At 47.3% G+C, this 14,733-nt stretch overlaps 1 protein-coding gene across 4 annotated transcripts in view; it reads left to right on the top strand.

Moving 5' to 3' along the window:
- Positions 1–14,733, top strand: part of sulf1 (sulfatase 1) — a 79,694-nt gene that overhangs the window by 55,122 nt on the left and 9,839 nt on the right. For all 4 annotated transcript variants that reach the window (XM_047567770.1, XM_047567769.1, XM_047567771.1 and 1 more), the window contains 10 exons: positions 1,463–1,757; positions 2,202–2,441; positions 2,967–3,118; positions 6,411–6,580; positions 9,006–9,156; positions 9,247–9,422; positions 9,610–9,738; positions 10,319–10,375; positions 12,471–12,597; positions 14,219–14,432. In XM_047567770.1, coding sequence (XP_047423726.1) covers positions 1,583–1,757; positions 2,202–2,441; positions 2,967–3,118; positions 6,411–6,580; positions 9,006–9,156; positions 9,247–9,422; positions 9,610–9,738; positions 10,319–10,375; positions 12,471–12,597; positions 14,219–14,432 — 1,591 coding nt within the window. In that variant the 5' untranslated portion in view covers positions 1,463–1,582. The remainder of the gene's footprint in view (positions 1–1,462; positions 1,758–2,201; positions 2,442–2,966; positions 3,119–6,410; positions 6,581–9,005; positions 9,157–9,246; positions 9,423–9,609; positions 9,739–10,318; positions 10,376–12,470; positions 12,598–14,218; positions 14,433–14,733) is intronic.

Genomic DNA, 14,733 nt, shown 5'->3' with positions numbered 1-14,733 from the left:
GCCATCTGCTCGACACGTCACCGAGATGCGTTTTAATTTGCTGATGCGAGGCTTTTTTTCCTGCACTCGTGTTCTAATCGGACCGAAACATTAGCAAACGGCAAAGACTAAATCCACATTAATGCACCTATCCACACTGCCTCCCTTTATCCGTCACATCATTTATGTTAATTTACTCTTTGCTGATGTGGATGGGCCCTTTGTGGAAAGGAGGGTGAGGGCGGAGCCACCCAGTGGGGTTCGGAGCAGGCTCAGGTGTCGCAGACCTGCCATTTGTTTTCGGGCCATTAACTCAGAATAGGGAGCGGTATGGTGCCACTCAGTGGGACTGCTGCCCATAAGGCGCTGTTTCACAGGCAGTGACGGAGCACTCATTATTACAGCGCCATGCTTCATCTCACGGCCACAAGCCATTCTCTCACATAATTTACTGTTACTGAAAGTTACCTGCTTATTAAACTGATCGTTGCGTTCATTATCTTTATTAGATAGCAATTGATTACGATATTTAGAATCTCTCCGTTGGTTTTACAGTGAGGGCCGACTTAATTAAACATCTATCTTCTTGTGGCGATTGGGATTTAGTCTAGTTGATAAATAGGATTTTAATGACTTTGTAGGAGAATAAAGAGGCTGCGAAGAGTTGCAGAGACTCTGTGTTAATCTGTGATTGGCGACGGTGGCGCTGGGGTTAATGTAGCGGAACCTTCTCTCCGCCTCCAATGCCCTTAACCCTCCACTTCCCCTACTCCCCCCTCCACTTCCAAACAACCCTCTGTCATGCTTGACTCACCAGGGGGTGACTTTTGAGTGGCAGGTGGAAGGTCGGCCGCGATTGGCTCGCGCAGCAGAGCGGCTGCGGTTGTTTGACTTTTTGGCAGCCAATGGCTCGGCATAGCGCGGTGAACAACAGCTCTCCAGAAGAGATGGAGAGTTTTTACTGTGCGTGAGCGCGTCTCCCGACACAGACGGAGAGTAGGAAATGCAACGGAAAGGATATCGTGAGGAGGGGGGGAAAAAATGAGACGCTCGGGATTCTCTGAGGTGAGATCTGTGCTTCTACATCTGAACTGCTCGCTTGTTATTGTTTTATTGAGTCATTGTGGTCTAGAGGTGTGTCAGGAATGCTGAGGGATTTCATTTTCAATATTATTGGAGGTTCAGTCGGCACAAATCATTGGTTGGAACCGTTGTGTAAGTTTTCCTTGGTGGACCATCAAGGGCTTAAGTTCTGAAGGATCATTTTTGGCTCCTCTGTTTATGGATAAACTGTTGTGTTTGAGTATGATTTGCAACCAGATGCACACGATTCATCAGAAGTAAATGTGCTTAAATCCCCCTCCAGGGACTTTCTTTTTTTCTGGAGGTTGTAATGCAATTCTCTGTTCCGCCGCTTCAACACTGGCCACTTAATTTCACTATTCTTGTAACGTTGCCACGTGTTTTTTTTTTTTCCTCACAGTCGACCACGGCTGCGAGAGCTGCACAGGCGTGAGCGAGCGAGCGAGCGAGCGGCCTGGCAGGTCCTCGTAATCCTCCCCCGTCTACCCATCTCCGTGGCCTGTTTGTATCAGACGCCGCCATGCTGGTCCACTGGCTGTCCTGCCTGGCTCTGCTGTCTCTGGACTGGACCCCGGGCAGCTGGGCTTTCACCACCACCAGGGCTCAGGGGCTGAGGGGTCGCATCCAGAGGGACCGCAGGAACATCCGGCCCAACATCATCCTCATCATGACTGACGACCAGGATGTGGAGTTAGGTGAGGCTGGTGAAGCTCTTCCAGCTCTTCCTGGAATGTTTTTACAAATTATTGTTACACTGTTTAATTATTTATAGTTCTTTTGCTTTCGTTACACTCTGTCTTAATCGGCTTCTTTGTCTTTGCGGCTATTTCATCGTGATTTATGCGTTCTTCCTCCACACATTAAATATTAAACAGAGGCCATAAGCCAGGTCCAGCGTGGCCATCTGGTCGATCAAATGCTGAATTATAATGATTTTCCCTCTTGGAGAATTTAGTCAGAAAATATTATGAAGCAATATAAACAGACCAAATTGTGTTTATAAACGTGGAGCTAAGTACATATAATTTTCTTAGTTGGAATAAGTAATTTGGTCATATGTCATATTCATCATCTTTGTGCAACCCGTTCTTTTAGACTTTCTGACAGCACAGCTCTGACCGCCTCACATTGTCCTCCAGGTTCTCTGCAGGTGATGAATAAAACCCGTAAGATCATGGAGGACGGCGGCACCAGCTTCACCAACGCCTTCGTCACCACGCCGATGTGCTGCCCGTCGCGGTCCTCCATGTTGACGGGGAAGTACGTCCACAACCACAACACCTACACCAACAACGAGAACTGCTCCTCGCCCTCTTGGCAAGCTCAGCACGAGCCGCGCTCGTTCGCTGTCTACCTCAACAACACCGGCTACAGGACAGGTTGGTGAAGATGCACTTTTTGATGGTGATAATGATTCACCTCTGATTCAGATACTGTTCACCACCGGTTCCTCGCGTTAGTCACTGCTAGTTCTTTACAGCGAGCTAGAGTCCACAGCCCCGCTTGCTGCCTGCCTGGCTGTCTGCTGTGAGAAATGCAAACATGTGGAGCGTGCCAGGTTGCTGTCGCGTCTCATCAGACGGTGTCTGTGTGAGTGATGGGCAGGCGTTGGACTGGGCAGCTCAGTGGGGTCCTGTGGGCTGCAGCACGGCCTGTGGTTTTTTCGAGCTGATGCGTTAGCCTGCAATTAGCCTTCTCCGGGACAGACTGGCTCTATGCCCGGGCCTATCCGAAAATGCTGTGAGTGAAGCCAGGGAGAAAAAAAAAAAAAAAGAGGGCAAAAAAAGTTAAGCGTTACATACACATGCACAGATAAAGTCACGCCGTTAATTATGACTCAGACACAGCCTTAAGGAAACAAACCAGTTATAAGTAACCATCCCGTGTCTCCCTCTCTCCGTCAGCCTTCTTCGGCAAGTACCTCAACGAGTACAATGGCAGCTACATCCCACCTGGGTGGCGCGAGTGGGTCGGATTGATCAAAAATTCCCGCTTCTATAATTACACCGTCTGTCGGAACGGTTACAAGGAGAAACACGGTGCTGATTACGCCAAGGTATGTACGCTTTTCCTAAATAAAAGGGAACATTAACTCGATCACTAATTTGTTTTGCTTTTATGACTTAATATAAAGACTTTGCCTGACAAATTGCAGGTTCTGGTTGCTTATAAATACAGACAGTCAAGCACTTCACTTATCACCGTTATGTGATCCAGGCTGGCAGGAATTCTGTCTAGAGAATTAAAGGGAATGAGCTGAGGTGGCGTCTCCCTTTTCTGCAGCATCCCTTCATTATGACACACCGCCGCTCAATATTTAGACACTGCGAAATCAATGCATGTTTATGAGAACAGTGCTCGGGATAAATACCACCCTGCACTTGTTTTTTTGTGTCTCACTCCATCTGCCGTTTTTTCCCTTCGGTTTGTGTCTCAATGTCGAAGTTCTGCAGAAAGAAACACGGTCTGTGCTATAACATCCCAATAAAGCAAGAGGGGAAATTTCACTTTGCCACTGTCAGCCTCTTGAGAGGAACACTGTGGTTACACCGTCTGTTTGTGGCTCTGGATGGCATCGGTCATCAATCTTCCCCAAATGTTTTCGTAAGGGCTGTCGGTTTGTTTTCGCGGCGCCGTGCCAACATCTTCCCAGGTTGCACAGTCCTGGGTACACAAGAAGTCCGCGAGGAGGGCCGGCCCCAAAAAGATGGGCAAACAAATGTTTGGACTGCTAGTCCGCCTGCCAACTTGGACTGAGGTGTAAAATTACCCACAAGCTGAGGCCGAGGTGTTTACATGACATGGACTTGGGCAGCAGATTGTGGTTTAAAACCAAATGGACACAATATTTGCTGTTTACTGCCAAAACCGGTCAACCTGTTACCACTGGGACAACCACAAGTCTTTTTTAGATTCACACAGGGTGAGGAGGTCATAATTAACACAGAGTGCAGCTGGCACGCCAAACGATTGTCGTCAAATGAGGCACATGCCCACCGATTTCACTCGATTAAGTCCCGGCTGATTTTCCATCTGTGGGAAAACGGGTTCAGTGAGGTCAAGGGTTTTGACTTTCTGTGTCAGGTTCTGTTCGATTCAATTCAACGTCTGTCACAGTAGAACAACTACAATGAATGCAGCCAGGTTAAACAGTGCGTCGTCCTGTATCTTCTCGAAAAACTTAAAAGGTGTCAGATACGTCGATGTCTTTTGGAAACTGCGTGCGAACGAATTCCCGTTACGTGACCACTCGCTGCCAATCAGCTCCAAAAGGGAGACGTGACGGTCTTCACCTCCCTTCGCCATTTTACAGCAGTTGGCCGGGCATTCCCCATAACACTGTCACTTCCTTTTGACCTGCCAGAGCCCTTTGCAGCGGTGGCTCGGATTATGGGAGCTGGCAACAGGAAGTACATGGCAGCTCTTTGCCATGTGCACGTAATCATCAGCCTCCATGGGCATGTACAGCTGCCAGGCCATTAAAGCCAGCCTGCCCTATAAAGCCTATTAATAGAGACAGGGCGAATCAGCCAAACCCACTTCTGACATGTCAGGGAAATCACCCTTTACCCTTTGATTCTCACCCTGGCACTCCCTTTCATTTGTTGGGTGCCAGGCAACGACCGTGGCGTGCCAGAACGGCAGGTAGAAGGGTTTATCTCGTTTCGGAAAGTTGGCAAATGCCATTGTGATTTTAGCGCAGGGTGTGACCTGCTGTACAATTTGAGAAGAAATAATAACAGACTCCGCCACACCTGGAAGAAAGGTTTAGAAAATATGTCACATCCATGATTTGTTTGTTGTGACAATTTAATATTTCCTATATGGAGCTTATGCTCTTTGGAAGGAGGTACAGTTTCATTCATTCATTTGTGTCTCTTTGCGTAGTACTTCCTCGAGCATACAACTTTCAATCCCTGTTCTTCTGTTTTCTTTTTTTTAAATTCAAGTTTTGTTGCGCTTTTCAAAGATGTATTATCTTTGTATTATGAGCATGAAAAAGATCAGACGGCAGATACAAAAGAAAGTGCTGACAAATTCAATATAAAATGGCGAGAATATGACTTTAACTAAATAGTTATATACATAAATCTGTCCATTTCCCTTCACTTCATGATGTCAGATAGAACGAGCCCCTTCAGTGCGTCCTTATCCAACCCGTTCCACTCATCAGTATTGATTTAATTCAAGAAATTAAGTAAGTAATGCTCTCCAGGCCTTGAAATACCAACCATTGTAGTCACACATGAAATCTGTGCGACTTCAAAATGTCTGAGAGCAAACAATTATTGCGTTGTCAGCGAACATCGTGCCTCCGTGTTGATCAGTCATTAATAATTACTGCTGGAACTTGTGTTCTTTGTTGCAATGTGTTTAAAAACAGACTGAAACAGTAACGGTTAATAAATTCTCAGGCTTTGTTAGCTGTTTGAAAAATGTTGTGCTCACACACAACGTTCAGCCCCTTCTCCTTTGTCCTTAAAACTTAGTGACGCCCCTGTTTCTACCTTCACCATGCCGGGGTATTATTGTATTAAAGGATCTCAAACAAAACAGAATTACAGAATTACAACTTTAAACATGGCTAAATTAAATATATATATATATATAAAAATGTCTAATCAACCAAAGATTTTGCGACCTCCCTGCAGTACCTCTATGGATCCCCTAGGGGTTGCGGACCCCGTGTTGAACACCTATGCACTACATTCACAGGATGCTGTTTCAGCCATTGCACAGACCCATCTTTCACCCGCGGACCCGCCGACATTACAGAACAGCTACATTTGGTTCTGGATCGGAGGAAATTTCTGATCCGAGCCAGTTAAAATATTAAAATATTTTAACGATCCGAGTCCAAAAAAAGATCTGATTAAAACGCATTCCCACATTCAGTGAAACAAGCGTACGTGTTAATGTGTGGAAAATGGACGGACTTAGCAGAAACAGAACGGACGGAGAGGAGTAGAGGGTGGGAATTGTCATAACAACATACCGATTGAGAATGCCAGGCTCCTCTCGCCGTCATGTGGTGTCACATTCAATAGTGCAGAGATTCACTGATGAGGCTACAGCTCGTACACTGTACACACACACAGGCACGCTGCCAGCTGTTGACTCGACAGATTGGTAGTGTAGTGCACTCAATGGCCCCACTTCATATCCCCACTGGCCTCTCTCAATTTATTTGAATGCGACTGGACGAAGGGAAAGCAAAATGTCAAGGTGACTGGACGGCGAACAAGTTTTTATCAAAGCTTGTGTTGTTCGGGCATTTTTTCCCTCCCCCGTTCCGAGTCCCGTAGCACTTAATAATGCCGCTCCTTTTTTGCTCTTTTTCTCCGCAGGACTATTTCACCGACCTGATCACCAACGACAGCATCAACTTTTTCCGCATGTCCAAGAAGGTGTACCCTCACCGGCCCGTGATGATGGTCATCAGCCACGCCGCTCCTCACGGCCCGGAGGACTCGGCGCCGCAGTACGCCGAGCACTTCCCCAACGCCTCCCAGCACATGTGAGTTACATCCAGACTCATCGCACGAGCGTACGCGCTCATCGGGCTGCCACGAAGACTGTAAAACTAACGCTGGCCCAAGTTTAGGGACAGACTTTTCTCATTAACCTCCAGTTTGATTTGGTGCACCTAACTTTACTATAGAAACGCAAACTCCTCCATCTCCTTAGACGACTGATTGCTTAGAAGCTGCCTCGGATGATGACATGGCAAGCGTGAAATCGAAATGATTTATCCACCGTAAATAGCTGGTGTGCATACCATAGGGAAGATCAGGGTTTTTTTTTTTTTTTTTCTAATGGAGCTCTGTACTCATGCCAAGCACCCATTGCCCTCCCACAACTCTCATCACCGAGTTGAAGCGGTGCTACTATACTCCGGGTCATTCCACTGGCACCGTGCCCTGCCATCTTGTGGCGGGCCCTCCAGCAGGCTCCCAGGGCGCACGGCGTCACGGTGTTTGGAGAGTTTAAACGCAGGGGTTCAAGGCTGCACCTACTTCCATTTAAGCGCTTCTTTCTCCCTGTTTCCCCCCCAACTTTTAAAGTCCCGTCCTCTCACTTTCTGTCCCACTTAACATTCCCCTCTATCTGTAAATCTCCGTTTCCGTCACTCTGTTTATTTCTCCCTCCGCGGCTCTCAGCTCTCGTCCTGTTTTCTGATCCCAGCTCAGGCTCAGGCTCGGGCTCAGCTCGCCCCTTTCTCCCCTCTTCTGTGTAATTCGCAGAGGACTTCCTGACCCCGTCCATATCAATCAGTAGTTTCTCCCCGCGGCTCCTGGGGACGAGAGGAATGCATTGTGTGCTTTGGAACACCCTTTGTGGCATTATTAATTTATTTTTAGCTGGAGCCTCCGGGTGAAAGGGGGTGGGGCTGGGGCCCACGGGCGACTTAAAAAGGGGGTTGCCCGGGTGATCGTGTGTAGGTTCACGGCTTTCAGAGTAAGTGGCACGGTTACTGCGGAGAGCACGGGTGGTTTGGCGTGGGTGGGTGTTTGTTGACTGTACACATCCAATAGGTTCGGGGGGTGATTCGTTTTCTCGTGTTGACAGATTGTTTTTTTTGAAGAGGTTCCCCACAAATTCAACTCTAGGCGCTTTTTTTTTTGTCTTTGCAGCAGATGCTATACACATAACACGTAACGCGCCGAGGTGGGAAGAGAGTGCGTGGCAGTAGGGAGGAGGAGGAGGAGCCGCCCAATAAATCAAAATAAGCGTCTGTACTTTTGACAGCGGCAATGGCAGGGGAGGGTTTGATGTTAATGTCATTAACATTCCTCGCTGAAGGTGTTGTAGGCCTGTTTCTTAGATGTTTTAAACACTGCAGGTTCGGCGTGGTTTCTCAGTAGCAGGAAGTGATGGGAGTTATTCTGGTCGTAGTTTAACAAGTTGGTTTAGGGAGAGTCTCTAATCTTCACCGGGGACGTGTCTGTGTCAAGCTTTGCAAGGTCAGAAGACATTTTGAGGTGAACGGTGTTAATACAAAAAAAAATATATATATAAAACATGAAAAAGACAGACCTGTTGGTGGCAGGTGGCAGGTGTGACCTCTCCTATGGACCGGCTTCATTCCACTGACCTCCACATTCCTGTTTACCTGGTGCTCAGGGCCCCATACCTTGGTGGCCCATTGCCCAGAGACAGGTCCCTTTGTGGGGCTTATTAGACCGCCTGCTAAGTGGGTGAAGAGTTCACCCTTCTCACAAAGTGGGCCTGAGGAGACGAGGGCAGACGGCAGCTCAGTCAGCTCTTATAGCAGATCTTCATTAAGGATCTAAGATACTTGAAGCTGCTTATTCAGGGGTGGAAACTGTTCATTTATTGTTTTTTTCTTACATCTCATATCACAAGCGTCTCTCAGCTACAACTTCGCAAACAAGATTCCTCCTTCCTCACTCTTGCTGTCTGTTTATCCACCCTTGTTATTCTCCTCCCTATTTCAAATGACCATGACTTATTGAGTTTTCGGTCCAGAAGTTGTTGCAAGCTTTACTTTGGGGCCTATTATTTTCTTAAGCATGTGCCAACCCTCAAATTACTTGTCTGTGCCAAGGGCGCAGCAGAGCGCGGAGACTCTCGTCTCTGTGTGAGGGGAGAGATGGTTCGGAGAGAGGTGTGGAAAAACAGCGAAGGTGCTGGCTGCAAAGCGTTAAGACGTTTCCGTCGGCAAACAGAGTGGCTATTGATGCGTGTCAAACACAGTGGACAACTGTGGCACCTGTTACTGAGCAGCAGTTTGTGAAAAGTAGCAGACAGGTGTTTGTTGGCATCTTAAATGCGCTCCCTGTCACGTGCCATGATAGCTCGCACTTAGACGTATGCCCAAGAAGATGCGAGTTTGCGAAGAGAAAGGTGCAGATTTATGCTCTATTAGTCCTAAATACAGACATTCCTGTCTCATTCCTGTCTTCTCTGTGCCCTCCCAGAACCCCAAGCTACAACTATGCTCCAAATATGGACAAACATTGGATTATGCAGTACACGGGTCCCATGAGACCGATCCATATGGAGTTCACCAACTTCCTGCATCGGAAACGGCTGCAGACGCTCATGTCTGTGGATGACTCGGTGCAGAAGGTCAGTTTAAGTGTTTGGATCGGATTTACAGGCTCTAAATACTTGCATAGTCCACTGTTTTTTAATGCCACTGTTGCTCATGTTATGCAGGTTTATGAAATGCTAGAGGAGACCGGAGAGCTGGACAACACTTACATCATCTACACAGCTGACCATGGCTACCACATCGGTCAGTTTGGTTTAGTCAAGGGAAAGTCCATGCCTTACGACTTTGATATCCGTGTGCCGTTCTTCCTGAGAGGACCCAACGTGGAGCCAGGGGCAGTGTAAGTCACAACTAAACCATTTCACTTATGATTAGATTGATTCCACCTCGTTAAAAGTGGAAAAAACATATTGTTTTCAGATGTTATTTCTCAGTTCTTAGTCATTTAAATACTCAGTTGTTCAGCTTCTGTGGTTTTATCAGTCATATAATAGAATATTTAACTGTTTGTACACGTGCTTCCTCAGAAATCCTCACCTGGTGCTGAACATTGACCTCGCTCCCACCATTCTCCACATTGCTGGACTGGACACTCCTCCAGACATGGATGGAAAGTCCATCCTGAAGCTGCTTGAGCAGGACCGGACTGGAAATAGGTTTGTATTGATCCATCGTGACGTGCCGTAATGGATATTATTATGTGCGGTAATTGCACAGTGTGCGTGATTCGTGTAAAAGTGGTGTTCCCTGGCTGTTATTGAGCATATGCACATTTCCACAACCAAAATGATTGCTCTTGCTCCAGCTGTGCAGAAAATGGGTTCAGGGCAGTTTGGCTGATGTTCTTTGGCTGTGGGGGTTTGGCTGAGAGTCGCTGAGGTTCCTCTTTATGAAGCCCTCCCTTTACAATTCACAATGTAATCCATAATAATGTAATAATCCACCAAACCCACTGTACTAACAGTGCACAATACCAAAGTAAAATCATTGCTTTTAACAAAGCATGTGGTGTTAGTATAACTGCGCTAAAAAAAAAAATGTTTCCAGAGAAACAGAAAGAACTGGGATAATCCGTTTAATCCTCAAAAAGCATTTACACCATTCCCCTCAAACCACAAGGTCTTGAGCTCGCTGTGATCAACTTTCATAACGTTGGCTCGCTTTGTGTCTGACACTCTGACGGGGAGTGCAAAGGCCATATGAATTCTATAAACTTTGTTCGTTTTGTTTTCCCAGATTCAAGCCCAACCGGAAACCCAAAGTCTGGAGAGACACATTCCTGGTGGAGCGAGGGTAAACTGGATTTCTTTCTTCCCTTTCCACGCCACAGGCACATCCATGTCGTTGCAGAGCATTGTGTGTCACACAAACCTGACGAAAACATTCAAATGAACCCGAAAGCGCACAAGGCCAGATGCATGTTCCCCATTTCGAGCAACACAGCTGCTTCTCCCCAGTTATTTGTTATCTGACAGACATTTCCTGACCGCAGTCGGCTTGGGAGGCAGGGATGATGGAGGGGATTGAAATAGTTGTTTGGTAAAGACATAAACGTCTGGTAAATCGTGACAGTTCACGCAAGGGGCGCTAACGCATGTGTGACCATGTCATTTGATCATTCACATGGAAAAACAAGCAGAGCCTGTTTCCTTTCGGGGACGGTTTTGCGTAAATAGAGCGCATGGTTGTGGCCCTAAACTTGACTTAGCCTGCAGTTTGTGCACCGGCGGAGACAGAAGGAAGATTCATTTCAGTAACATGGCAGGGCAAAACAAACAAAGGCCAGCCAGGCGCGGGATGATGTTACCTGAGGAATGGCTGGAAGGCTCACACTCAATCCACTCACAGGACATGTCACCGGCTTCCCTCAGTGAGGAATGCAGCAGCCACGCTGCAGCAGACGCTCGACTGTTTCCCCCAAGACTGTTGTCTTTGTGCTGCACGCCACTGCCATACAGTGTGTGTTTCTTTCCTCCGCTGTGAGATATATGTTGCAGAAAATTACACCTTCAATCTGCCAAGGGCGTACTGACAGAAACACGATTACTAACGGAGAGAAATAACGCCGTCAACTTTGTTTTTGCAAGATACAGGTACTCGGAGGGGGGGAAAAAAAGTCTAAGGACATATCTGACAGCTTTATAAAATATATACGTACAATGATGTATTGTACAGTAAGTCACGCTCTCCCATTTCCCCCTCTATCATTTTCTAAATCACTGGTTTACACCTCCTGTCTCCTTTCCACTAATTTGCTCATTTGCCAGCGACTGCATCAACTCCTGCAGACGTACAGTATTTCAGGAGTTTAGCAGAAACTCGGCGTTAGCTCCTCCTCCGCTGCTGCTGCTGCTGCTGCTGCTGCTGCACAGGCGCATCAATCTCCGGCTGGACGTGTGTTTTCGTGGCAACCAAACAGCTCGCCGGCCTATGGACACGCTGTGTACGAAATGAAAAGAGAATGACCTTTTAATGTGTAGGGGCTTTAGCTCTTTTAATCTTCTCTTCCATTTATCCAAACTGTTAGCGAGGGCTGTCCGCTGGTCCACTCGTCTCTAAATGCAGAGATTAGCCTCCGTGAACCTCGCTCTGTTTCTCAAACAGCACACACACACACACACACACAGTAGCTACCTTTTTTTCTTTCACATATATCATGTGATACTTTGTGTGAATTGGCATCTTAACATGATCTTACAGTACTACTTCAAAACCTGCGAAATGACGAAGACAGCTGGGGCTGAGTATGTTGTTTGAGAATCTAATCTAATCTGGCTTCAGGGAGCGATATCAACAACTGTTAGCTCTTTAATCATCCCTTTGGCTAAAGGCGAGCGACACAACAGCCAAGCCGCCGTGTGAACGTTGGGCCGTTTCCCCTGGAGCAGAGTGACCCCTCCGCTCTTTAAAGGGGACAGGTTGTCGTATGCCTTATTGTCGCCGTCGTCATTCTGTCTGTGCGCTACGACGGCCAGGGCGTGTTGGCACAGAGCTGGGGAAAGAGAGGCTGGCACGGCCTTAGCGTAGACTCGGCCCATGTTTGTGGTGGTGGTGGTGGTGGTGGTGGTGGGAGAGGAGAAGAGAAGGGGGCAGGGCAGGCGGACTTGACGCCAAGCTGAGGTCAAACAGCTTGGCTCGGAGCTGAGCGCTGGTGTGAGGCTGAGCCGAGCTCCATGCCCAGACTCTCTGGCACATACGCACACACACACACACACACACACACACCACATAACTTATGACCATGACCATGAAAACACACAAAGCTGCTGCGGCCCATGACGGAGAGTGAAAACAGGAAACACTCTTGGACCGAATAAAAAAAAAATGTCATGCAGCTCATTTTAATCGCACGTTCGCACCCCCTGACGCAGGTTTCCTTTCGTTGCAGGAAGATCCTGAGAAAGAAGGACGACTCGGCGAGCACCCAGCACACCAACAGCCTCCCCAAGTACAAGAAGGTCAGAGAGACCTGCCAGCAGGCTGAATTCCAGACGCCGTGCGAGCAGCCTGGACAGGTAAAAGAAACGCGCAAGTGACACGAGATCGGTTCACGTTCTACTCCAGCATTAACAATAAGCTCCAGGAGTGACCTCCATGTTGCCTCTTGGACCGTTCTGCATACCCACAAGTGAATTAGCCACTTACAGCGTATCGTTCGGTTCATAATTGGACCCTTTTGCGCCGGTTTGCGGCGCATTAATTTGTTGGTACTTCCCTTTCATCTGCGCCCATTAATTTTCTGGCAGACCGACTGCCAAATGGTACAGTATGTGGCCTCGGAGCAGGCTGGCCAGAACAATACAAATTATTACAAGTCTCAGGTAGTGTTAAATGACATGCGGGGTTTCTAAAGGGGCTGACTAATGCAAACCAGATCCGCTTTATGACCACATAAATGTGTGTATGTAACAATCAGTTATTAAAGACAGCAATGGAGCAATTTTGGTTGAGCTCGGACGGGGGGGGACTGTGTAATGCGAGGGGAAAGTGTGGGTTTGTGTGTGTGTGCACCTGCAAAAAGTGCACAATAAGTGTGTGGATGTGCTCGCTAGCTTTTGTAATCATTTATAGTACACGTAATACTCTCTATGTAAGTAGTTCCCAACCCTTTTTCCCATACTTATATATAAGAAAAGACCCCAGGTTGGAAACCATATGATGTGATCCGGTCTCTCTGGTGCGATATAACATGGCCATGCTCGTGTTATTGCGCGTTTTATTGATACATGAGAGTGCGATAACAGTGTTTACCAGTTGCTTTTTTATTTGCGTGATCATCCTTTCTGCACCCAACTAAGAAAAAAAACACAAAGCATCCCGCAGAGTAAATCTTTAATTCCAAACACAGATGGCCATAAAATGACATTTGCTGAAAGCCGCGATGTGTTTGGAGCAGTCGCTGTTTCTCAGGCAGCAAATCATTGTGCTAACTAACCACTCCCCCCTCCTCCTTTGTTCTCCATCCATCTCTGCTGTCCTGCTGCTGCAATGGTAACGTTGTAACTTTTGGAGTAGTCGCGGGAGGGAGGAGAGGGATAAAGACGGAGAGATTGTTTTCATCCTCCAGTGACAATACTTCTCTCTCTCCCTTGCGTCTTGTCAAATGCCGACGCGGCAGCTCTGCCGGGCCTGTAAGTTCTTCCAGAAGAAACCCGATCTGCCTCATGGCCCTTTGTTTGGACCCTCTTTCCCACACTTACCACCGCTCATCTGCACCACACTCTACAGATGTGTCCGTTCCGTTTATACGAGGCCCAAACCGGCGGCACCACTCGCGGCAATTAGCCTCGAGAGTTTCTTTTCCTCGTTCGAACACGTGTTGGGAAAGACGGAGGTCGAAGGCATGTGCGCGGATACGTATTTATACAATTACGTCTGTGACGCACTTGGAATAGGCATAACCAGTGTGAGAGCGATCGGAGTTTCCGCTTTGTTTTCTTGACACCAGACAGACCCGGTACATCTCACGTGGGAGCCTCGGTTTATCTTTCTCGCTGCTTCTGGACGACGATGTTTCACGCAGACTTGGTATAAAATCACCAGAAAATGGTCGTGAAATCTGAAAATTGTGAAAATGTGTTACACCTTTCAAATCTTCAATATAATCTTCAATATTTTTTCTTTGCCCGTTGACAGAAGTGGCACTGCGTGGAAGAGATCACGGGGAAGTGGAGGATTCAAAAGTGCAAAGGTGGCTCGAAAGAAGGCTCCAGGAAAAGGGCCCGAAGCCTGAAGCCCCGCAGCAGCTACGACAACAGAGAGAGGGGCTGTGACTGTGGGGACGCTCTGTACAAACCATCCAGAGCTGACCGCCGCTCCCACCGGCAGTTATCTTCCTCCTCAGGCCAGCGTGAGTTTACGTTCACGCGTCCTCACCTGAAATCATTCATTAAACTCATCTTAACTATAAGGAAAAGCCTGTGCAATAATTCAGTTAAACAAAAGGAGACTGCTTCAGTTAACATCCTCTTTTTTGTTCCAACAACACCACCCAGTCTTTATATACAAGCCGGAGTAAAAGAAGTCTTTAAAGGCTTGATTTACTGTAATTGATTATTTGTGCTCTAAAAGGAGACAGATGCAAGGAAGAAGCAAACATCCTGCACCGGGTCCTGGAATTTATGCTTCGTTTATGCATGTGCCATCGAGAG

This window comes from Mugil cephalus, chromosome 18 (genome assembly GCF_022458985.1).
Source record: "Mugil cephalus isolate CIBA_MC_2020 chromosome 18, CIBA_Mcephalus_1.1, whole genome shotgun sequence".
NCBI lineage: Eukaryota > Metazoa > Chordata > Actinopteri > Mugiliformes > Mugilidae > Mugil > Mugil cephalus.
The sequence above is the reverse complement of the archived record's forward strand: the minus strand, read 5'-3'. Positions and strand labels throughout refer to the sequence as shown.